The sequence below is a fragment of the Suricata suricatta genome, chromosome X (genome assembly GCF_006229205.1).
Source record: "Suricata suricatta isolate VVHF042 chromosome X, meerkat_22Aug2017_6uvM2_HiC, whole genome shotgun sequence".
In the NCBI taxonomy this organism is placed as follows: domain Eukaryota; kingdom Metazoa; phylum Chordata; class Mammalia; order Carnivora; family Herpestidae; genus Suricata; species Suricata suricatta.
The window spans coordinates 30578997-30605349 of NC_043717.1; the positions used below are offsets into that span (position 1 = coordinate 30578997).

Sequence of the window (26353 nt, forward strand, 5' to 3'; positions counted from 1 at the left end):
GAGGGTGCCCGTCTCTCCACACCCTCTCCAACATCTATAGTCTCTTGCTTTGTTCATTTTAGCCACTCTGACTGGCGTGAAATTAAAGCAAAACTGAACCCTTGGGACTTCATCAAGATAAAAAGCTTCTGCAAGGCAAAGGAAACAATCAAGAAAACTAATAGGCAACCGACAGAATGGGAAAAGATAGTTGCAAATGACATATCAGATAAAGGGCTAATGTCGAAAATGTACAAGGAACTCACCAAACTTCACAATCACAAAACAAATAATCCAGTGAAGAAATGGGCAGAAGATATGAACAGACACTTCTCCAAAGAGGACATCCAGATGGCCTACAGACACATAAAACAATGCTCAACATCACTCATCATCAGGGAAACACAAATCAAAACCACACTGAGATAAAATTTGGCTTTTAAGAAAACCATATTGAGTTAGTAAGACTCACTCTGGGGGGAACTATGTTTATTTTGTTTTTAAAGAATATTGACTTTATAGACATACATTACCTCTCTTTTCTCTTTTATGGAGATCCATTCCTGGCATTTGCTCTACACTTATTCCCAGAAACCTGCCTGTTACCATCTGGCATTTTGTTTCTAAAGTCTTAGGTACAAATTATAACTACCACATTGTCTTAAGAAGCAGCTTCAGGATATTAAAGATATTAATAACATTTTTTCTCTCAAACCCTGGGACTTCCCACTTTCACTAGCCCAGTCCTATCAGTTCAAATTATTTTTTAAATATCTAATTTCTTATATGGGTTTTAGCTCCTTAATTTCCATGAATACATGCATATATTACTTACCATTCTAACTAAACTGTACATTTGTAACATCTTGACTGGGTACATGAACACTGCCATACAACAAATTTTGAATTATAAAGCTACCTGCTGTGAAAAAATTAACATTTTAAGTTCTATAGATATGTTACAGAGGTGAAATACAATTGGGAAATGCTTTATTTTTTCACCTTATCAAGAAATAGGAAGATGGTCTACATGGCATCCTTTTAGTTTTCATAATTTTGTTTTTTAGTAAGTGACTGTCACTTTGGAATGTGAGAATTTGTTTTTCTAGGGAAGTTATTTCCATCAGTGTGTCATAAGAAATACTATTTAATACTTTTTTTCAGCCTGAAAAAACCTTGAAGGCACCCAGCATGCCTGGTTGATTTTCTCTTATTTACTTACTTACTTACTTACTTACTTACTTACTTACTTACTTACGGTTTGGGAGATGGTGGTTGCTTGGCTGTAAATAATGTATTCATATCTCAAGAGGATTTGAATAAGATACACTGTTCCTACTCAACAAAAACCTTTCCGGTTATAAAACTCTTCAGAGTTACAACTGAAATGGCCTAAGAAATCATATCCATAACATTAGCTTCACTAATTAGGAGAAAGGCCTGGATAGATTAAACAAAAAAATTCAGAATCATATAGCCAGTTTAGTGCTGGACCTGGAACAGGAATCTGCATATTCTGACTAGAAATTCAGGACCTTTTCACCATATCACACTCACTTCATTTGCTGCACTTTCATTGGTCTCAGTACATGGTTGGCAAAAGTGGTGAATGGATTTTGGCTTCAAAAAGACGGTCTCTTGGGGCGCCTGGGTGGCTCAGTCAGTTAAGCCTCCGACTTTGGCTCAGGTCAGATCTCACGTTCGTGGGTTCGAGCCCCGCGTCAGGCTCTGTGCTGACAGCTAGCTCAGAGCCTGGAGCCTGCTTCCAGTTCTGTGTCTCTTTCTCTCTCTGACCCTCCCCCTCTATGCTCTGTCTCTCTCTGTATCAAAAATAAATAAAACATAAAAAAAAAGACGGTCTCAAAAGGCAATTTTTATGCGACAAACATAAAGGCTCAAATAAGTGGATGGTTTAGCATATTCTGAAGTCTTTTATGAGAAATTCACAGCTAAACAGGATATTAGAGATTTATTCAGAAAAGGAAAGTAGCTTCCTGGTTAGTGTGTGGACCCATTATAAACTCAGTCGTTGGTGTGCTGACATTTACAGACTTAGTCTAGAAGGAAACTTTCCATTAGAATAAATACATTTTGTCGATCTCTGATGCTTACCTTTTTAATAAGTGCTTAAAAAAACTTTCCAAAAAGCATTTTTTGTGGAACTAGTTCTAAAACACCCTGTAATCTACTTTCTTCCTAAACAATATCCTCAACATCATATGGTCCTTTCTTGGTAACTCGGATTCATCATTATAAACATAATGACTGATGCCTATAGCTTTCGGAGTTGTTAGTATGGGGGGTGGTTAGAGCCTACTCTAAATAACCCTCAAAGGACTTTTTCTCTTTTCCCTTGCCTTCAGATTAATAAGCTTTCACTTCTTATTGCTGTCCGTGTGTTGATCTGGTTCAGCTCCCCACTGCCCCTTCTACCTTTATCTGTAATGTGCAATGAGGCTTTCAAGTCTCCTAGTCAGGCTTATGGATGAAGGATGAATAATTTGATCTTTGATGAGTCTAAGGGAGCTGGGGCTTTCTATAGGTAAAGCATAAGATAAATTACAATGTAAGACCTTAAGGGGCCATCTCTTGTTTGTGAGTTCATGAGACTGGGTTTGAGTGTTTTCTGCATAAATGATATATTACTATTAATATCCACAAGGGTTACGTAAAATATTGAATAGCTACATGAACTATCGGAGAACCTAAAAATGAATAGAAAATAATTTAATTATTCAGTATATTCTCTTGTAGCTATTCCTGATTCTCTTAATATATATATATGTCATATGTATAGCTTTCATTTTTTTGTTTATGTATTTTTGAGAGAGACAGAGGCAATGTGAGCAGGGGAAGGTCAGAGAGAGACAGACAGACAGACACAGAAACACAGAATCTGAGTTTGGCTCAGGCCACCATCTCATGGTTCGTGGGTTCAAGCCCCACATCAGGCTTTGTGCTGACAGCTCAGAGCCTGGAGCCTAATTAGATTATTGGAGTAGAGACTTTTCAGAGGTGGTTCTCAATTCTCAGGCCTTATGATCTGTTCTTTTCCAGCAAATGTTTGTACGTGATTGCACTTGGCTAAAGATTTTTGCATTAAAATACCAGTTTTAATATCCTACAATGCATTAAGAAATATACTCTGCAACTATGTATTTTATTTAAGGCAACGATATAGGTTATGTTAGCCATTCTTAGTTTATTTATTTTTATTCTTTTCTTTTGAAGAGAAAGCAGAGGTGAGAACTATCAATTTTGAAATCATGAAAAAGTAGTTACATTTTTAAGATAAATACATTTATTTGACCGGTATGAATGTGTCAGTCTTAGATTTAAATATTTTCATTAGTAAGACTTTTCCTAACAGAACCTAAAGAACACAGTTTAGGTTTTTGTTTATTTCCTTTAATGAGAAAAGAACATGTTTGAATAACACCTCAGTGTCGTGTTCTCATTCTGTATACTTGTCACATCATTTAATCTCTGATACAGGCATACTCATGATTCCGGACAGCTGTGGGCTGACTCACACCCTTTGATGAGAAGGAGGCAGAGTGAAGTGATCAACTTTAATTTTAAACATCACTGTCTTAGTTTTTGAAGTCCCAATATAAGCCCTTGTGTCACAGGAAGTGCCCAGTATTTAGGAAAAGATAGTCTGATCCTTTCCTGTAGGTCAAAGCAGCCACCTTCTCCTTTATTTTGTTTCCATATTGAAAAAATCTTAATTCTGGTGGTGTTCACTCGGTTTCCAAATTGCTTTGATGAGGCTCTGCCACAACTCTGCTCCCTAACGTATGGTAGACATACTTCAGAATTTTCTTTGTAAAATGCAGACTTTTCTTTAACATCTTAAAATGATCTGTAATGTGCCTTCTCTTATGTTAGAAGTCTGTAAAATTAGAGACTTTTTTGATTTCTTTGCATTAGCAGAGATTAAATTCTTATAGCATTTATCTATATGAACAACATGACACTTTTAGAAAAGCGAAATTGAAGTGAAGTTTAAAATGAATCTGTACAGGGTGCCTGGGTGGCTCAGTCAGTTAGGCATCTGCTTTGGCTCAGGTCATGATCTCACAGTTCGTGAGTTTGAGCCCTGCGTCGGGCTCTGTGCTGACAGCTCAGAGCCTGGAACCTGCTTTGGATTGTCTCCTCTTCTTTCTTCCCCTTCCCCATTCCTGCTCTGTCTCTCTTGCTCAAAAATAAATAACAAAAATAAACAAACAAATAAAAATTACCTATATACCAGGGTGGCTCAGTTGGTTCAGCCTCCAACTTCTGCTCAGGTCATGATCTTGTGGTTCGTGGGTTTAAGCCCCACATTGGGCTCTGTACTGACACCTCAGAGCCTGGAGCCTGCTTCGGATTCTGTATCTCCCCCTCTCTCTACCCCTCCCCTACTCATACTCTGTCTCTGTCTCTCAAAAGTAAATAAACGTAAAAAACTTAAAAATAATTCCCCATAAGTATACATATAAGTAGTGCCTTATTTTACTGGATCTCATAAATGTGCATTTTGAGTGTTTGTATGAAATGTTTCTAGCGTTTATGCAGAAGAAATTTCTTTTTCTGTAGGACAGTGAAATTGGGTTGAATATATTAAAATATCACAATATATTTAAGTGTATTTAGAACAAAATTATTAGTGTTCCTTGGGATGAATTATGGCCAAAATTGTTTTAATTTCTTAATACTGTTTTGTTATCCCTTCCCTTCATACAAGTAAGGGTTCTCTGGGTTTATATTGCTAGGTAAATTGCAGCTTTATTTAGGTTTATTTAGGGGGACAAAGACTGGTAGTTTGGAGACTGGATTTTTATTTGGTTGCTGTTATCCAACAGCAGAAAGCCCAGGGTAATCCACTTAGAACAATGAGTATAAGTAGTGGGATCACTATTACTGTATTTAAACACGGATGGTTGGCAGGAATGTGCTACGGTCTGAATCTGACAGTTAATTATGTCACTGTCCCTGCTCAGGGCAACTGCTACTGAAAGGACATGGTCACATGATGAGGAAGAGAGCAGAGGTGGTAGTTTGGAGCTAAATGTTACTTTGTTGCTGACTCACTGGAAGAGGTTTAGGATGTTGGCTGTGGTTTCTAAAGAGCACCTAGCTGTTTTCACCCTGTGTATAAAGGTTCCACGTGTTTTTTTAAATTATAATTTTATGCTTATTATTTTCTCTCTCCATAGTTTTCCTCACAGGAGAAAAAGCCAATTCAGTATTGAAGCGCTATCCAAGAGCAAATGGACTGTTTGAAGAAATAAGACAGGGCAACATTGAGCGTGAATGCAAAGAAGAAATCTGCACATTTGAAGAAGCGAGAGAAGCTTTTGAAAATAATGAGAAAACTGTAAGTACACTGACTGTTTCTAAGACCTGTTCACAGCTTTGCCTGCCTTTTGGATGGATGTCTGCAGTCTGCGTTCCCAAATGGCGTGCATTGCCATCACACTTTACTACACTCTTCACTCTAGATGGCATGCCCTTCAAGGAGAGCAGGGATGGAAATGCAAACAGCAGGGTTGTAACTTCTGTGGAAGCGCTCTGCCCTTGGAAATTACATTACCAGAGGTAGCCTGTATATAAAGATCCATTCCCGTGCACCGACCGTGAAAATAACAGCAGGTGCTCAACAAGTGATGTCAGATGTGCTTAGACTGATATCAATTATGTCTCAGAAGCAGCAGATACAGAAGTTTTACAGAAAGGGGTTTTGATCTTTTGTTATGTAGAAAAGGGCCCAGGAGGTAAGAAAGAGGAAGGAGCTCAGGGAGAGGTGATCAGGGAAGCATCATTGCTGGATGCCAGTGTGCATAGCAAAAAAAAAGGGTCAGTATATAAAATGATTAACTGTGAACATCAGTTTTTATATTTTTATTTATTTTTTACTGAAGTATAATTGATATATAGTACTAATTAGTTTCAGGTATGCAACGTATTGATTGGACAATTGTATACATTATTTAATGCTCACCACCATGAGTGTGGTCATCTGCCACCATACAAAGTTATTATTATTACAATATTATTGGCTATATTCCCTATGGTATACTTTTCATCACTGTGACTTATTTATTTTGTAACTACAAATTTGTATCTCTTAATATCATTATCTATTTTGCCTATCCCTCCACCCACCTCTTGTCTGGCAACCACCAGTTTATTCTCTATATCTAAAGATGTATTCATTTTGTTTTGTTTTATAGATTCCACATATAAGTGAAATCATATTTTTCTTTCTCAGTCTGACTTCTCTCAGTTTAATACCCTCTATGTCTGTTCATGTTATTATATAATGAGACCTCATTCCTTTTTTATGGCTGAGTAGTATTCTGCACATGCGCATGCAATTGTGTTTGCATGCGTGTATGTACTACATCTTCTTTGTCATTGGACACTTAGGTTGCTTTTATATCTTGGCTATTGTAAATAATGCTGTAGTAGATATTGGGGTGCATATATCTTTCAAATTAGTGTTTTTATGTTCTTTGGGTGAATACGCAGCAGTGGAAGTTACTGGGTCATACCATATTTCTATTTTGTTTTTATTTTTATTTTTGGGAAATCTCCATACTGTTTTCAACAATGGTTGTACCAATTTACATTTCCACCAACAGTGCACAAGGCTTCCTTCTCTCCACATCCTTGTCAACACCTTGTCTTTTTGACAATTGCCAATCTGACAGGTGTGAGGTGTTACCTCATTGTAGTTTTGGTTTGCATTTTCCTGGTGATGAGTTACATTGAGCATCTTTTCATGTGTCTGTTGGCCATCCATATGTCATCTTTGGCAAAATGCCTTTTCATATTCTCTGCCCATTTTTAAATTTGATTGTTCGTTTGTCTATTGTTTAAAGTTGTTTTTAAATCTTACTTAAATCCCACAGTCAAAAACAAAAACTCATCATCCAGAATCCCATGATGCAATCACAAAGGACTGTTGGCCTTTTAATTTCTTTTCACCTGTTTCCCCCCTGCATCTACTTAGTCCTTATTTGTTTTATTTTACATATTTATTTTCTTTTTCTTATAAAATTAATGTGTATTATAGAGAAGTTGCAAATATAGTAAAACATCAAATGAAAATCATTTCAATATTTAGCACCATCTATTTTGTAATTTTGGTATATATTCTGGCCTATTTTTAAAACATAGATAATTTGAAAAAAATTTTAATGTTTATTCACTTTTGAGAGACAGAGTATAGGCAGGAGTGGGGCAGAGAGAGGGGGAGGCAGGATCTGAAGCTGAGCTGTCAGCACAGAGCCTGATGAAGGCCTTGAACCCACAAACCATGAGGTCATAACCTGGGCTGAAGTCAGACGCTTAACTGACTGAGCCACCCAGGTGCCCCATACATAGATAATTTTTAAATAACAGTAGGATTGTAGTACAAATAGTGATTTGTATCATGCAGTTTTTAACAAAAACTGATTCATATTTATAAAACAAGCAAAACTTAGGTTTTGATATTATCTTTTAACAAAAAATATTAATTTTAGGGGTTGTATCGTTTTCATAATGCTAGAGTTTTCATTCTGCTTTGTCATTCTTCTTTAAAGGAAAGATAAGAACATTAGTGGGAAGATGCTTTGAAACTATGTAAGTCTTCTCTTCTTCATGAGACTTCTGCCCATTAGTTTTAACATCTGCTATTGATGTTTTTCTGCTGAATCAATTATAGTTGCCAAATGGTGATTTCTAACTCCATCCTATATACATTTGTTAGTTGACATTCCACTGTGGGCGGGAACGATCTACCTATCTATATGTCAGTTTATACAGACTCAGAGATTACTTTATTCAGTGAGCTATGATCCATTATCATCAATGTTTTGGTCAAATTGTCCCATATTTGGCTCATGGAAGTTTCTTCAAACTGGCTTCTCTCTTTTTGATATTATCATTTTTAAAGCACTTTTTTCTTTTTGGGCTAGCAAAATGTTCAGGATCATCGTGTACTTCCCTGCCCTAACCTTGGAATTGGCCATTTCTATGAGGAACCTTGGTTACTTTAGTTAGAAATAAATAATATTTTAAATAAGATTTAAAAACCACTTTAAACAAATAGACAAATGAACAATCAAATTTAAAAATGAGCAGAGAATATGAAAAGGTAGGTAGTGTGTTCTCATTGCTATGAAAGTAGTGTTGCTTCTGGGCCTTCCAGTACCAGAACTTTGGTAAAAAAAAATTCACAAACACATGTGTATGGACAAAAATGGGAACTTACAGACTCATCCTGTCTCCAATCCCAGTACCCCCAGGGTTCTTATTTGCTTTCCCCATTCCGTATTTGTAGATGAGATGGAGATACTCTTTTTTCCCCCCCACAGTGAGAACCGTGGTTCCCAATAACATCACTATATTATCTCACTTAGTCCAGCAAATACATAGTGGTTTCAGAATTATACCAATAACATAATGGGGAGAGGGAAAACTTTTCATTCATTCATTCATCTATATCATTCCATATGTATTTAGAGATTATTCTGTTTTTTAAAAGTTGTATAATACTTTCTTATAAGGATGTGCTAATTTATTCAACCAGTCAACTGTATTCGGGTATTTACTAGTTTTGAGTATTTTTGCATTTTACAGATAATGCTTCAGTGTATAATTTTGTGCTTATGTATTTTGGCATTATTGGAAGTGGATCTTCAGGGTGAATTTCTTATAAGTGGTTTGGTGGTCAAAGGGTTAATGTATATGTAGTTCTGTTAGATATTGCCACAATGCCCTCATTAAGCATTGTACCGTTTTGTATTCCCACCAGATATTTGAGAATGAAATATATTTTTTTTCTTAAAGTCTTAACCAGCAGAGAGTATCTAGCAAGTTTTGATATGTTTGTCAAACCATTGGGTGAGATGTAGTATCTTGATGTTGTTTCTGCTTATGAGTAAAGTTGCATATTTTGCCATGTGTTTTATGGGCCATTTTTAGATCTATCTTGTGAATTGTCTTTGTCTTTTGCCCACTTTTCTATCAGATTTATGATCTTTTTTTCCTCTCAGTTTCTAAAAAGTGTATTAGAGATATTTGTTTTTATTGGTGATGTGATCGCTTCTCGGCCTTTTGGCTAAGATCAAGTGTAGTATCTGTTCTTATCAGTTTAATATTGGTGATGTGTATTTCATATATTTGGTTGCAGTTGTCATTTATATTTTGACTTGGCTTTGGGTTTTTTAATGCATTTTTTATTTTCATTGTAGCCATAAATTAAACACACATTTTATTGAATCTAGATTTTTGATCATAGTCAAAAACCTTCATCTACACCCTAGTTATAGAGGAAATCACAGTTTCTTCTTATAAATATACTTGATTTTTGACATTTAGATCTGTTTCACTCACAGTTTATTCTTGAGTATGATATGAATTATGGATATAGTCTTTTGAACATGCTATTCACTTGTCTGATGACCGTTTTTTATACAATCCTTTTTTGCTTCAGTGATTTTAGTTACTCTTTATCATATACCTAATTTCAGTATATACTTAATTGATTTCTAGATTTTATATTCTAGTTCATTGCTCCATCATTCTGCTCAAATGCCAGTGCTACTGCTTTAATTATCGAGGATTTTCAGTGTATTTTAATATAAATTAGAACAGTTCCCCTTATATACTCTTTTCCAATGTTTTGTGAGCTATTCTTGCATGCCTACTTGTTCATATAAGTTTTAGCATTAATTTGTCTAGCTCTAGAAAAAATAATTTGTCAGTATTTATTGGGATTTCTTTTAGTCTGTAAATTAACTTAGGGAGAACTAACATTTTGAAGATATTAAATCACCTTCTCCAAGACAAAATTTCTTCCTGTTGGTTGAAAACAGCATTTCTATCTTTCAGGAATGTTTTGTAGTTTGCATCATAGAAGTTTTGCACATTTCTTAGGTGTGCTCCTAAGTATTACTTTGTTGCTATTATACATGGGCTGTTCTTTTCCATGATATATTCTAACTGGTTATTATTTGTGTATGTGTAAGTTACCAATTGTTTTAAACCTTGCTGAGTTATGATTGACTTGTGATTAGCTACACATATTTAAAGTGTACAGTTTGGTAAATTTTAACACATGCATACACCTGTGAAACCACACTGTGAATCACCACAATCAACATAGTAAACAAATTAATCATTCTCAAAAGTTCCTTCTTGCCTTAGTACAATTCCTCCTTCCTACCTCTCCCCACCATCACCACTACCCCAGGCAGTGATTGATCTGATTTCTGTCACTGTAGTTTAAATTTTCTAGAATTCTCTATGAATGAAATAATGCATTGACTTCTCTTAGTTGGTGTTAATTATGTTCAGATATCTCCATGTTGCATTTGCATGCACCAAAACCCATAATAAGGTAGCTAGGAATAAACCAAACCAAAGAGATAAAGGATTTGTACTCTGAAAAGTAAAGAAGGCTTATGAAAGAAATGAGGAAGACACAAAGAATTGGAAAAACATTTAATGCTCTTGGATTGGCACAACAAATCTTATTAGAATGTCTGTACTGCCCAAAGCAATCTACACATTTAGTGCAGTCCCTATCAAAATAACACCGTCATTCTTCACAGAGCTAGAACAAACCGTCCTCAAATTTATATGGAACCACAAAGACTCCAAATAGGTATTGAATTTTTTAAATTAACAAAACCATATATTTATTTTGATATGAGATCTGAGAAATCTCATGGTCAAAGTTAAACTTCCAAAGACGCATTCTGTTTTTTAAACTTTTTATTTTGAGATAATTATAGAGTCACAGAAAATTACAAATATAATACAGAGAGGTCCCATTGTAGACGTTAACCCAGTTTTCTCCAGTGGTTATATCTCATATAAGTGTAGTACAGTATCAAAACTAGAAAACCAACATTGGTACACTCTGTGTATAGTTCTGTGACATCACTTGCATAGATTCTTCTTTTTATACATTTTTTTAATGTTTTTTATTTATTTTTGAGAGACAGAGACTGCGTGAGCAGGGGAGGGTCAGAGAGAGAGGGAGACACAAAATCTGAAGCAGGCTCCAGGCTCTGAGCTAGCTGTTAGCACAAAGCCCAATGTGGGGCTTGAACCCACCAACAGTGAGATCATGACCTGAGCCGAAGCCAAATGCTTAACCGACTGAGCCACCCAGGTCCCCCATACTTGCGTAGATTCTTGTAACCACCAGTAAAGATTTAGAATTCTGTCATTACTGCAAAATCCTCCCTTGATAGTCACATTCTTTCTCTCCTGCCACAATCCCGAACCTTTGGTAATCACTGATCTGTTTCCTCTATAATTCTGTCACTGCAAGAATGTTATATAAATAGGATTATAGAATATATATGGAACCTTTTGATACTGGCTTTTTACACTCAGTATAATGCTTTTGAGATTTTTTTCAAGTTGTTGTTTGTGTCAATAGTGCATTCCTCTTTTTTTTCTTTTTTAACTGAGCAGTATTCCATTGGTATGGATGTACCACAGTGTATTGAAGCATTCATTCATTGCAGGACATCTGGGTTGTCTGTGGTATTGGCTGTAACTTATAAAGCTGCCATGGAAATTTGTTTGCAGGTTTTTTGTGCACATAAGATTTTATTTTTCTTGATCCCCGGATGTATAGTTTTGGGTTGTGTGGTAAGTATATGTGTAGCTCTTAAGGGCACCGACAAACTAATTTGTCATTGTACATATTACCATTTTACATTCCTCCCAGCAATATTTGATCCAGTTTCTCTGCATACTTGCCAGCACTTGGTGGTGTTTACTTTAGTCATTCTGATAGGTGTATGGTGATATCACGTTGTGGTTTTAATTTTCATTTCCTTAATGGCTAATGATGTCGAACACTTTTTCATATGTTTATTTTCTATTTATATTATTCTCTTTTGTGAAATCTCCCTTCATGTTTTTGCTTATTTCCTAATTGGATTGTTTTCCTTTATTATTGAATTTTGAGAATTCTTTATATATTCTAAATACAAATCCATTGTCAGATACATGTTTAATACACTATTGATTTTTTTGCATGTTAATTGTATATCTTACTAACTTACTGACCTCTCTGACCTCTTGCATTGCTTTCAAGGTGCATAATATTTTTAATGCTTAGTTTTCTGGCCTGCATCTCAGTGCTTCTGTGTATCCTTTCCTGCACACAGAGATAGGATGCTGCATTTCAGCAGTCTTTGAAGCAAATAGAGGAAACTCCTTCAGCAGTTGCTCAAGCAATTTTCTGCCCTTCCCAGCATCATCTTTATCTCTCTGATAGATTCATTTTCTTTAGTCTACATGCCTTAAAAAAAAAACTCTTCACCCCATATCCCCCTCCAGCAGCTACCTCATATTTTGAAACTCTGCTCTGTCTGTACTCACTCACCTGATTAGGATTCCTAGTCTCATGGCTTGAAATGGTAATGATTCCCAAATGTATATCCTGGAGGGCCACACTGAACTGCAAAACTATGTGACTAACTGCTACTCAGACTCTCCTCTCAGAATCCTTAAACTCTGCATAAACAAATTCACATCCCTTCCAAAAAAAGTCTGCTTCTTCCAGAGCCCTTGTAATCTCAGTAAATGCTAACTCTGTCTATCCAACCATCTCTTCGCTAAGCCCCCAAACCTTGTTGTTATTCCTGACTCTTAGGTCTGTTCATATGCACATCCCATCTGCTGATAGTGTTGTTTCTCACATAAAAATATATTCAGATTTGTTAGCTCTCTCTACTTGTTACCACTTTACATCCAAGCCACCATCACTCTAAGCTGTATGATTTCTTGCCCCTCCTCATAGTTGATTCTCAGAACAGCAGGCCAGAGTGATCCTTTAAAGGTACCTTGTCTGTAGTGGTGTTCCATCTTAGTAAACGTCGAAGTGCTCAGAATTACCCAGAAGACACCATACTAGCAGTCCCCATCCTTCTCCATGCCACTCCACATGTTCACTGTGGCTGCAATTATTTCCTTTCCACATCTCCTATGACACTCCACTTTTCATTCACTTTGCTGTGGCTTTCATGTGGCCCCTTACATATACACAGAGCATGGACTGCCTCAAGACTTTGGTACTTGTGCTTTCATTTTCTAGATAGATATGTCTGAGCTCCGTCACCACCCCCAGGTCAAGTTCACTTTGTCAGCGAGGCCATATCTTACCTTAAATTGCAAGCTCTTGCCCCTTCTGTGAGTTATTTTTCTTTCTAGCACTTACTACTATCTGACATTTGTTTTTATTTATTGTTGCTCTTGTTGAGAGCTATTAGCTTTGTGACAGCAGCAATTCTTGTTTGTTTTGGTCATAGCTATGGTCCTTAGCATATAAAACAGTGATGGCATGTAATAGGAATTAATTAAATATTCGATGAATGAAAGAAGGAACAACTGGATTGACATATTATGAGATACATTTATTTCATAGGAAGTAGTAATCTAAAACTTGTTCACAAATTAGCTGATAGATGACTTAATTTAAAGTTTTAAAAATTATATCGGTGTTAAGTTCCTTTCCTTCTGTATATAGTAGTGTAATAGTGTAATAGAAATGGCTCGTGATCCTTATCTGTTTCAGAATAGTATTTGTTACATGGCAAAAAGGATCTACTCTGTATTAAGCACTGAACAACACGGTTTCATCTTTGAAGTTTCATGGTTGATTAATTACAGGAATGAAGAAAATGATTGACTTTTGTGATTTGCTTACTACTCTTAGACTACTTATTAAATAACTGTCTTTTTGTTTACTAAAATTTATCACTCAAAAGAGGTTTATGAATATATATTTGCATCATCCCCAAATCTGAAGTGTGTTAATTTAGAACTCTGCTTTCAGTAGGATGGAGTGGATTTTTCTTTTTGGTCATTTTCCCCCTAATTTGGAACACAAGTCTAATTACAACATACAATAGAAAAAAAATGTACTTTGTGCTTCTCATTTTCACCATGTAGAGATTTGGCCAGATGTAATCCTATTTATCTGCTGAGTACCTGCTGTCTAACAGACACAGGACATAAAACCATGATTAAGCTGACCTTCCATCATGGCATCTGAGATCTGATGGAGACAGCCTGTGTACACACAGAGTCTCACATAAGCAGTAGTTATCAGAATTCTCTGCCAAAATCCTCGGCCTTCACATGGATCTGATTTGATGTCTCAACTCTGCCACCTACTGACTGGTATTCTTTGTGCAAACATTCTACCTTTCTAGGCATTAATTTCCGTATCTTTTAAAAAGGAGAAATTATACCTACAGCATTAGGTTTGAGGCTGTGCACTTAACTTAGTACTTGGGACAGAGAATGCTCTCAATAAATAAATTCTATCCTAGTTTTTAGGTGCTCAATTGCATTCACTTTATTTAGGGATCATTATTTGATCTCTTCCATTTTTTTCTTTTCTCCTTTCTCTTACCCCATCAGGGTGCTTTGCATGTTAGAACTTTAAATTTTGAACTAACATGAATAAAGTATTAGTATTCTTTGAAACATCTATTTCAGAACTTGTCTTCACCAATTATTTCTAGTTTATTTGTGTTTGACTTTTTAAAATAGTTGTCCTCAGGGTTCACTAGAGTGCACAGGAATCAGGTTGGCTGCTTATCAAAACTGGATATTTCCACCTAGCATCCAGATCTGGGTTTCTAATACTATTCACCAGTAAAAGAAAAAACCACGACTGTTTGCGGGGGGAATGGTTGATTCTAGGGCTGGGGCAGGGAGAATACACGATGAATTGGAATATAATGTATTACTAGAAAGTAAGGAAGTGCTAAAAAAAAAAAAGGATGGGAGGATGTCAGAGGGATACTGGAGCCAACCTGAAGGAGTTCTCTCTCAGTGGAGCAATTTGAGTAACAAATAATGTAGTATTAGGTTATAAATCAAAGCATATAGTAAATGTACCAGAGTCCCCAATGATATAAATAAATGAGCAAATAATAAATAGGTGAGAAAAATATATAGTACACAAGAATTCCAAATTATATATGCAGATATTCCCCTCTCTAAGAGGCAGAGCTTAATTCTCTGCCTTTCTTGTATGTGGCTTCAGTTAATGATCTCTTCCCCGAAAATAAAGGAAGGTAGTGCTGGGAAATAACTTACAGTGAACAAACCTGGCAGATACTCCCTTAACCAGGTGATCAAGGTTAGCATCATCATTGATAATTCATGATGTATATATCATGTGATGTGAAGGGAATTCACTTCTGTGCTGTTTTCCCAATAAACCCATAACCTCAGTGGGATCATGAGAAAATTACCAAAGACATCCATATTGAGAGACCTCTTATAAAATACCTGACTCCTCAAAACCCTCAAGATCATGAAAAAGAAGAAAAGACTGTCATAGACCAAAGGAGACTAAATAGACATGATCAAATGCACTGTGGATTTGGGGCACCTGAGTGGCGCAGTCGGTTAAGTGTCCGACTTGGGCTCAGGTCATGATCTCATGATCTGTGGATTCGAGCCCGTATAGGACTCTGTGCTGACCCAGAGCCTGGAGCCTACTTCGGATTCTGCGTCTCCCTCTCTCTCTGCCCCTTTCCCACTCAAGCTCGCTCTCCTTCAAAAATACATAAACATTAAACAAAAATTTAAAAAAGTAAACACAGTATGGATTGGATTGTGGATCAAAAAGTCATTAGTGAGAAAACTAGTGAAATCCAAATCAGTTGTTGATAATAATGGACCAGCTTGGGATCACTATTTTTTTAATGTTTTTAAATATTTACTTATTTTTGCGAGAGAAACAAGAGTCTGAGTGGGGGAGGCACAGAGAGAGAGGGAGACACAAAATCTGAAGCAAGCTCCAGGCTCTGAGCTGTTAGCACAGAGCCCCATACGGGGCTCAAACTCACAAACTGTGAGATGCTTAACCAACTGAGCCACCCACGTGCTCCTAGTTCACTATTCCTAACAAATGTACCATTCCACTGTAAGATGCTAATAATGTTAGTGGATACTGGCTGAGGAGTAGAGTACTTTGTACTATCACTGCAACTTTTCTATAAATCTAAAATTGCTGCAAAATGAAATTTATTTTATAAAAGCCCATTTCAGGGTGCAGAGGTCTCCATGGGGCCAGTGAACCTCCTTTCATAAACAGTCTTGGGATTCTAAACATTGTGAAGCAAGTGGTTCAATTAAAACTGCTTAGTTGGAATATTCAAAAAGCTTTGCTCTATGTGATATGCCCAGGGATGAGGGTGATTGTCTTGTCTGGGTGCATCATCACAAGTCTTTATTACTATTCACTGGGTGCTCCATGCTCCACTCCACCCCCAAGCTGTGGTTGTATTTTAGAAACTGATTCAGTGGTGTCCAGGGGTTTTAGATTTTAAGTTCATCTATTGCTTTTTAGATAATACTTGTCATCCCAAAGTGTTGCTATTTAAATTTGTTTTGTGTGAAACTTGTTGAAAGAAAGTTGAGGAAAAAAACTGCAGTGCCCTTTAATACTAGGTTTTGTTACAAAAGTTAAAACAGGGATCTCAATTTAGAGCCTATGGCAGGAGTTAGCATGTAGACATTTCTGGGTGGAAATAGCAATTACAAGAAGTGTTCAATGTCTGAGGTATTTTAGTCACTAGTTCACCAGAGATTTCTCATATAACTTTCAGGCCAAAACTCAGATATTTTGGCATTGTTAGGGAAATTCTTATTTCACTTAGCCTCTGATGGCACTCGAGCCATTGATTCAGAACTTTGCCCTTTGAGGGTTGATGGAGGTCAGGAAAGAAAGGAAGTAGATGTCAACTTTGGGCATAGACACGTAGACAAATGTGGGGCATTGGTGCTACAATCTCCTAACCATATTGTGCATTTTCATCTACATCTTCCAACAGCTTCCCTAGGCCCATCCTGGGGCTCCTATGGGCTTCCTCACTACTTCTTTTGGGATCTCTTGGGAGAGTAAATTAAGCAGGGCCAAAGTATGTTATTTTGTGTGTATTTTGAAATTCCCTGTCTTGTTCCTGATCAGAGAGGAAAAGTCTCAGTTTTTCACCATTGTGTATGATTTTAACTATAGGTTTATCATTTATGGCCTTTATTATGTTGAGGTATATTCCTCCTATGCCCACTTTGTTGAGAGTTTTTATCATGAATGGATATTGAATATTGTCAGATGCTTTTTCTGGCAATTATATGATTATCTCTTATTGAGATCTCTTATTGAGATCATATACTTTTTATCCTTCATTTTGTGAATGTGGTATATCACATTGGTTGATCTGCAAATAATCTATCATCCTTGCATCCCTGCAGTAAACCCCCCTTGATCGTGGTGAATGATCCTTTTAATGGATTGTTGAATTCAGTTTACTAATAGTTTATTGAGGATTTTTGTATCTATGTTCATCAGGGATATTTGCCTGTAGTTTTCTTTTTGTTTAGTATCTTTGTCTGGTTTGCGTATCTTTGTTTAATGTCTTTGATGGCTTCATGGAGTGAATTTGGAAGTGTTAGTTACTCATCAATTTTTGGAATAGTTTGGAGAGAATAAGGATTAACTCTTCAAATGTTTGGTAAAATCTGCCTGTGATGTCATCTGGTCCTGGACTTTTGTTTGTTGGGAATTTTTTTTAGTATAACATTCAGTTTCATTGCTAGTAATCAGTCTGTTCAGATTTTCTTTCTTCCTGATTTGGTTTTGGAAGACTGTATATTTCTAGATATTTATCCTTTTCTTTTATGGTGTTCAATTTGTTGGCCTATGATTTTTCACTGCAAGCTTTTATAATCCTTTGTATTTCTGTGGTGTCAGTAATTTTTCTCTTTCGTTTCTGATTTTTATTTATATGTGTCCTCTTTTTTTCTTAATGAATCTGGCTGAAGGTTTATCAATTTTATTTTTTTCAGAGAATGAATTCTTGGTTTCATCTTTTCTTGTTGTTTTGTTGTTGTTTTGTGGGTTTTGTTGTGGTTTTTTTAGTCTCTTATTTACTTCCACTCTGATCTTTTTTTTTAATTTTTTAATGTTTGTTTATTTTTGAGACAGGGAGAGACAGAGTGCGAGCAGGGGATGGGCAGAGAGAGATGGAGACACAGAATCTGAAGCAGGCTCCACGCTCTGAGCTGTCACCACAGAACTCAATGTGGGCCTCACATCCCACAAACCGCGAGATCATGACCTGAGCCTAAGACAGATGCTTAACTGATTATTTCCTTTATTGTACTAACTTTGGGCCTTGTTCTTATTGTAGTTCCTTTAGGCATAAAGTTAGGTAAGTTATTTAAGATTTTTCGTGTTTCTTCAGGTAGGCCTATATCACTATTAACTTTCCTTTTAGAACTGCTTTCACTGTGTCCCAAATATTTTGGACTGTTATGTTTTTGTTTTCATTAGTCTCCATGTATTTTTTTATTTCCCTTTTGATTTCTTCATTGGCCCATTAGTTGTTTAGTAGCATTTGGTTTAACCTCCACATACTGTGTTTTTTTCCACTTTTCTTCTTGTACTTGATTTCTCATTTCATACTGTTATGATCAAAAAAGATGCTTGAGGGGCGCCTGGGTGGCTCAGTCAGTTAAATGTCTGGCTTTGGCTCAGGGCATGAGCTCATGGTTCATGGGTCCAAGCCCTGTGTCAGGCTCTGTGCTGACAGCTCAGAGTCTGGAGCCTGCTTCAGATTCTGTGTTTCCTTCTCTCTCTGACCCTCCTCTGCTTGTGTGGTCTGTCTCTGTCTCTCAAAAATAAATAATAAAAAAAATTTTTTTTTAAATATGCTTGATATTATTTCAGTCTTGTTAAATTTATTGAAACTTGTTTTGCACCCTCAGCCTCATGTGATCTGTCCTGGAGAATTCCCCATGTGAACTTGAAAAGAGTGTATATTCTGCTGGTTTTGGATGGAATGTTCTGTATATCTGTCTCTTGGTTCCATCTGGTCTAATGTGTCATTTGGAGTCACTGTTTCTTTGTTAATTTTCTGATTGGATGATCTATCCATTGATGTAAGTGGAGCGTTAAAGTACCGTAGCCTGTTGTTGGATTGATCCCTATATCATTATATAATGCCTTTCTTTGTCTCTGGCTACAGTTTCTGTTATAAAGTATGTTTTGTCTGAGATAAGTAAGGCTATTTTTTTTTTTGCTTCCACTTGCATGCAAAATTTTTTTCCATCCCTTCACTTTCAGTCTCTATGTGTCTTTAGGTCTGAAGTGAATCATTTATAGGCAGTATATAGATGGGTCTTGTTTTATTATTTTTTTATCCTCTCATTTACCCTATGACCTTTATATTCATGTTTATTTTCGAGAGAGTGTGTGTGTCTCGGGGAGGAACAGAGAAGAGAGGGAGAGAGAGAATCCTCAGTACGCTGTATGCTATCAGTGTGGGACTAGATCCCACGGACCATGAGATCATGACCTGAGCCAAAATCAAGAGTTGGACACTTAACCGACTGAGCACCCAGGCTCCCCTACCCTGTGTCTCTTGATTGGAGCATTTAGACCTTTATATTTAAAGTAATTACTGATAGGTAAGAATTTATTGCCATTTGTTAACTTTTTTTGGTTGTTTTTGTACTACTACTCTATTCCTTTCTTCTTCTCTTGCACTCTTTCTGTGTAATTGATGACTTAATATAGTGTTATGCTTGGGTTCCTTTCTCTTTATTTTGTGTATGTATTATAGGTTTTTGGTTCGTGGTTACCATGAGGTTCATATATCCTAAGTATATAAGAGTCTGTATTAATTTGATAATTGTTTAAATTTGAACACATTCTAAAAAAAATAGCTTTATTTTTAGGGGGCCCGGGTGGCTCAGTTGCTTAAGCATCTGACTTTGGCTCGGGTCATGATCTCTCCGTTTGTGAGTTCGAGCCCCCTGTCAGGCTCTATGCTGATAGCTCAGAGCCTGTAGCCTGCTTCAGATTCTTTGTCTCCCCCTTTCTCTGCCCCTCTCCAGTTCGTGCTCTGTCTCAATCTCTCAATAATAAATAAATGTTAAAAAATTTTTAATATAAATAATAACTTTATTTTTACTCCCACCTTTTATGTTTATGTTGTCACATTTTATATCTTTTTATTTTGTGAATCACCTTAACTATGTTTTAGATATAATTGATTTTACTATTTTTGTCTTTAGCTTTCAGACTAGCTTTATAAGTGATCTACTACCTTTACTGTATGTTTGCTTTTAGTTGTGAAATTTTTTTCCTTTCGTAATTTTCTTCTGTCCTTTTCGTTTCTGCTTAGAGAAGTCCCTTTAATCGTTTTTGTAAGGCCATTTTAGTCGTGTTGAACTCCTTTAACTCACTTGTTGGGAAACTCCTTCTTTCCACAGTTCTACATGATAAACTTGCTGGATAGAGTATTCTTGGATATGGGTTTTTTTTCTTTTAGCACTCTAAATATATCATGCCACTCCCTTTTAGCCTATAAAGTATCTGCTGAAAAACCAGCTCAACAGCCTTATGGGGTTTTCCTTATGGGGTTGCTTTTTTCTTAGTCCTTTTAAGATTCCCTACTTGTCTTTAATCTTTGAAATTTTAATTATTATATGTATTATATGTATTATATTGGTGTAGACCTCCTTGGGTTCATCTTGTTTGGGGCTCTCTTTTATTCTTGGACTTGGATGTCCATATCCTTCCATAGGTTGGGGAAGTTTTCAGCTCTTAATTCTTCCCTTTCTCTCTTCTTCTGGGATCTCTCTCATGAGAATATTAATATGCTGGATATTGTCCTAAAGAGCCTTTAACCTATTCTCACTTATTAGAATTCTTTTTTCATTTTGCTGTTCAGCAGTGTGCTTAACATTACATTGTCTTCCAGATTGCTGCCCTGTTATTCTGCATACCCTTATCTGCTGCGGATTCCTTTTAGTGTAATTTACATTTCACTTACTGTATTCTTCAACTCTGATTCTTTTTAAAAAATATTTTCTGTCTCTTTGTTGAAGTTGTCATTGAGTTCATCCACTCTTCTCTAGTCTGGTGAGCATCTTTACAACTATTACTTTGAACTTTTTATTAGGTAGATTGCTTATCTCTGTTTCATTTCATTCTTTTTCTGAGGTTTTGTCTCATTCTGTCATTCAGAGCATATTTCTCTGTCTCCTCACTTTGACTTTCTGTGTTTGTGTCTATGAATTAGGCAGAATATCTACTTCTAAACTTGAAGAATGGCCTTGGGTAGGGACATCCCCTTTTCAGACTGTGTGTCCCTGGCAGCTTTGGCTGGTTTGCCAGAGTTTTAATGGGCATGGGCTGCGAGTCCTGAGGCACTCCAAGCTGTGGCCACCCTGGTCAGACAGCTGGAACCGAAGTGGGCACAAGCTGGGGGGTCCTGAGGCTCTCTGGGCAGAGGGTACCCTGGAAACACAGTAGAGTTGAAACAGGTGTGGTCTAGGAGGTCCTGGGGCACAATGTATAGGGGGTGTCATGGTGAGTCCTCTGGAGAGGAAGTGGGTGCAATGCTGGGGTGTCCTGGGACACTTTGTACCTGTGTGCAATGCTGGGGCCACCCTATTGGGAAGTCTGGGGCCGATGTGGGCTGAGCCCCAGAGCTCACTAAGGTAGTTGGCTGGCTAGGGCTCCCAGACTCTCCTCCCATATGTGCAGTCAAGGTGGAGCGGGAGTGTAAATAGTGGGGCTCACCAGTCTCTTCAACCCAAAGGGTTCTAGGACTGCTTCCTTTATATTCTAGTTGCTCTTTTAAAATTAGTGGTGTTTGATTCTCTGGCATTTGGGCCCTTTTGTAGATTATAAATCCTGTGTAGTCTCAGTTTTTCCTTTCAGGTTATGGTCAGAACTTAATTTGGAGGGTTTCAGACTGAATATTACCAAAGCAGTGGACTTGTTCCAGTGTGTTCTCTTCTGCCCATGCAAGCAGTCTCTTAACCTTGACCTGAAGTTACCTCAGCAGATTTTCTCTCCTACTGCTGGCTAATCTTTTTCAGACCTGCCTTCATAGACTGGGTACTTGGCAGGAATACTAGGTACGCTTTTGTCACTTGTACAGTCATTTCCCCCATATATTTGATATAACTCTGCATATTGTAGTCAACAATGTCTAGCTTATGATGCCCTTTTTAATCTCCAAATAATGCTGTTTACCCATGAGTACACTAAAGACACATAGACTTTCAGAAGTCATCAGTGTACCTCATTAGAATTAATTTGCCAGAAGATACTCTTCTAATGGATCTGGTGGAAATCCAAGGGTTCCATGGCAATATCGCACCAAAATTTGAGGTCACATAAATGATGATTCAGGTGTCTAAAGAGACCCTGATTTGTGTAGCCACTCTAGTTTGACAGTCTAAACTCCTATTCCTTAGAGATAGGGAGATTTAACCTACCTTTCTGGGCATTTTTGGGCATAAAAACTCTTATCCCTTTGCTCCCATTTATTATTTAAAAAATTTTTTTAAATGTTTAGAGAAGAGAGAGCACAGCGGGGGAGGGGCAGAGAGAGGGGGAGACACAGAATCTGAAGCAGGCTCCAGGCTCTGAGCTGTCAGCACAGAGTCTGAATTGGGGCTTGAACTTAACAGACTGTGACATCATGACCTGAGCCAAAATTGGACACTTAACCAACTGAGCCACCCAGGTGGCTCCATTCTGTCCCCTTTAAAACTTCAGTGTTGGGGCGCCTGGGTGGTGCACTCGGTTAAGTGGCCAGCTTCGGCTCAGGTCATGATCTCACAGTTCGTGGGTTTGAGCCCCACATCAGGCTCTGTGCTGGCAGCTAGCTCAGAGCCTGGAGCCTGCTTCAGATTCTGTAGCTCCCTCTCTCTCTGACCCTCCCCTGCTCGCGCTCTCTCTCTCTGTCTCTCAAAAATAAATAAAAGACATAAAAAAAATTAAAACCAGTGTTGGGTTTGCTTTATGCCCACCTTTTTCTCTTTTGCTCCTCCAGCTCTTGCTAGACCTTGACCTTAAGATCATGGAGCAAAAAGAGGAGCATGATCTTCCCTTAAACTCTTACCCCTTCCTATTTTCTTTCCTTGGGTCTTTTGGGAGGAAGTAGGGGGAAAGGGGACAGAGGTCTCTAACTTAGCTGGAATTGGTGTATCTCCTTTTTGTCTGTCACTAAATCTTTGGTGGGCCTAATAATAAGTTTGGTAGGAGGTGCAGTGTTCTTCAAGGGGTCCTAAAAGAAACCTCTGCACAACATAGTTCCAGAAATGGGAGTTATGATCCTTTGTTGGCCTCTTCCAACCCCTTCCCCAGCTGGCTTCTATCCTAGTATGCATGCCTCACATCCTTGTTGTTGGGGCCTTGTACCTGGCAAGCAGCCCTCTGGGGCAGAGTAGCTGCAACATGGCTTGTTTTCCACAGTAGCTACATTACCGGCGGAAAATCCCTACACCCTTGTTTTTGTTTTTTTTTTTAACGTTTATTTTTTGAGAGAGAGAGACACACACACACACATAGAGTGCAAGTGGAGGAGGGGCATAGAGAGAGAGGGAGACACAGAATCCCAAGCAGGCTCCAGGCTCTGGATCATGACCTGAGCCAGAGCCAGACACTTAATCGACTGAGCCACCCAGGTGCCCCCTTGTACACCCTTATTTTCATCCTTGGGAAGGATCTGTACCATCGCTGACTCTGTTGCTTTTCCTCAAATCCACCCTTCCCTTCTTATGGGCATAGGGGGCAGGATTGGGGTATATCATCTATCCTACTGCTTAAGCAGATGTCCACTCAGGGAATGAAATGTCAGTGTTCTCTTCATACATGTGTGCTGTAACTGGCTTTCTTGGATCTCCCCTCAGTTGTTCAAAGTCTTAGGGTCTAAATAGGAACTATGAATCTATGAAATGTGACACGCTAGCCTAGCATGTGTAGTAGTGATCCTAGTGGCCCTGTCAGCCTCTGTGCTGCTGCTTTGGGATGCTTAACTGTTTGGTAGGCAGTACTATCCTTGTTAGAAAGGACTCATTATCTAACAGTGAGCTGCAATCAGTCAGTGGAATTGATGAGAATAAAACTTTCACATTCAAATTGGGATGAGTAGAAACCTAAATCAGCAACTTTGCTTGGTAAATGGTTATGCATCTATTCATTTGAAAGATGATGTCACATGCCTCCCATAGCATGCTAGGAGGAAGTTAGCTCTGAATTCAGAGGACTGGGGTTTGCCTGTTTCTCAAGTAGTTATATTCCTTACTCCAATACACTACCCCTCCCTCCAAAAAATGGAAAGAAAAAAAGTCTGAAACCACCCATTTTAGGATGAGACTGAAATGTAAAATGACATAATATCCAACAGAAAATGACTGTTTTTTGTTTATTAATGTTTTGTGTCTTTGTACATAATACTGTAGACTATTAGGGCCACAAATAAATTACCAAAAAGTATAAATAATTATGAATATTATAAAAGTAGCTACTTTCATAAATGTATTCAGACAAGTGAATAAAAAATATTAGCATATTTCATTGATTCTCTGATCATTTATTCACATTTTAACTTCTCTAAAATTGAAGTGCAGCTTATAATCAGTGACATCATGAATTAAAGCATGTTTTTTTTCCTTTTATTTTAAAAGTTTTTTTAAGTATATTTATTTTGATAGAGCACAAGCAGGGGAGGGGCAGAGAGGAGAAACAGAATCTCAAGCAGGCTCTGCACTGTTAGCACAGAGCCTGATGTGGGGCTCAAACTCAGCAACAGCAAGATCATGACCTGAGTGGAGATCAAGAGGGGGATGCTTAACCAACTGAGCCACCCAGGTGCCCTTTTTCTTCTTACTTAATACATAAAAAATAATGTGCTTTTCAATTTATGGTATATTTAATAAAATACACCAGCTAATCACCACTGGTACCCACTCCTCAGGTTCCCATCTGGGTGTACCACGATTGTAAATCATTTTCTATTATAGTATGTAGCTGCTGATTCCTTTAATATTTAGGGTTGTCCTTGGTTTTTTCCCCATGGGTGTTAGGGCATAGTCTCCCCAGGACAAGGCTGACAGTGGCCCTCACAGTTGGAATATCAGTAACTGTAGAAATAAAATTCCATTTAGCCACTTCCAAGGTACAGTAAAATCAGTGGCAAAAGAAATTGGAACATTGCATTAGCCATATATTGTTAGCCCTAGGTCCTGGGTACCATCAAGCTGAAACAGAGGATCTACACCCCCACTGTACATACACCAACCAACTGAGAAAAGAGGGCTCTGTGTTTTCTTGAATTCTATACTTTAGAGAGTTGCACTAATGCTGTAACTTAAAACAGCATGACTATTTGAATGGTAAGGTATCATCCATTTCCAAAGCTAATATTTGATGCCAGTAACTGCTTATCATGAATAGACTAAAGGCTGATTTTTCTTTCCATTCCACTGTTGAACAAAGTTGGCCTTGTAAAATGAGTCTGGAAGTGTTCTGTCCTCTTCTGTATTTTTTTTGGAATAGTTTGTAAAGAATTTGTATTTTTTTTTTAGTTTTTGTTTTTAAATATAATTTATTGTCAAACTGGCTAACATACAGTGTGTAAAGTGTGCTCTTGGTCTTTGGGGTATGTTCCTGTGGTTCATTGCTTATATACAACATCCAGTGCTCATCCCAACAAGTGCCCTCTTCAATGCCCATCACCCATTTTCCCCTCCCCTCCCATTAACCCACAGATTGCTCTCTGTATTTAAGAGTCTCTTTTGGTTTGCCTCCCACCCTCCCTCTGTAACTATTTTTCCCCTTCGCTTCCTCCATGGTCTTCTGCTCAGTTTCTCAAGATCCACATATGAGTGAAAACATATGATATCTGTCCTTCTCTGACTTATTTCACCCACTATAATGCCTTTCAGTTCCATCCATGTTGCTCCAAATGGCATAATTTCATTCTTTCTCATTGCCAAGTAGTTTTCCATTGATACATAAACCACATCTTCTTGATCCATTTATCAGTTGATAGACATTTAGGCTCTTTCCATGATTTGGCTACTGTTAAAAGCACTGCTCTAAACATTGCAGTGCATGTGCCTCTATGCATCAGCACTCCTGTATTCTTTGGACAGATTCCTAGTAGTGCTATTGCTGGGTTGTAGGGTAGTTCTGTTTTTAATGCTGTTGTGGGTTTTTTAAATTTTACTTTATTTTTTCTTTTATAGTTTATTGTCAAGTTGGTTTCCATATAAAACCTACTGTTCACCCCAATAAGTGTCCTTCTCCATTACCATCACCCCCCTTCTCCTCTCTCCCATCCCCATCAGCCCTCAGTTTATTTTCAGTATTGAAGAGACTCTGACGGTTTGCCTCCCTCCTTCTCCCCAGCTGTTTTTTTCCCTTCTCCTCCCCTCATGTTCCACTTATGAGTGCAAACATATGGTATCTGTCCTTCTCTGCCTGACTTATTTCACTTAGCATAACACCCTCGAGGTCCATCCACTTTGCTACAAATGGCCA

The 26353-nt window shown here is 37.6% G+C and overlaps 1 protein-coding gene and 1 pseudogene across 2 annotated transcripts in view; both read left to right on the forward strand.

Annotated features, from left to right (window-relative positions):
- PRRG1 (proline rich and Gla domain 1) overlaps positions 1 to 26353 on the forward strand; it is a 121908-nt gene that overhangs the window by 69170 nt on the left and 26385 nt on the right. For both annotated transcript variants that reach the window (XM_029929958.1, XM_029929957.1), the window contains exon 3: positions 5181 to 5341. In XM_029929958.1, coding sequence (XP_029785818.1) covers positions 5181 to 5341 — 161 coding nt within the window. The remainder of the gene's footprint in view (positions 1 to 5180; positions 5342 to 26353) is intronic.
- LOC115284532 lies at positions 9054 to 9157 on the forward strand (annotated as a pseudogene).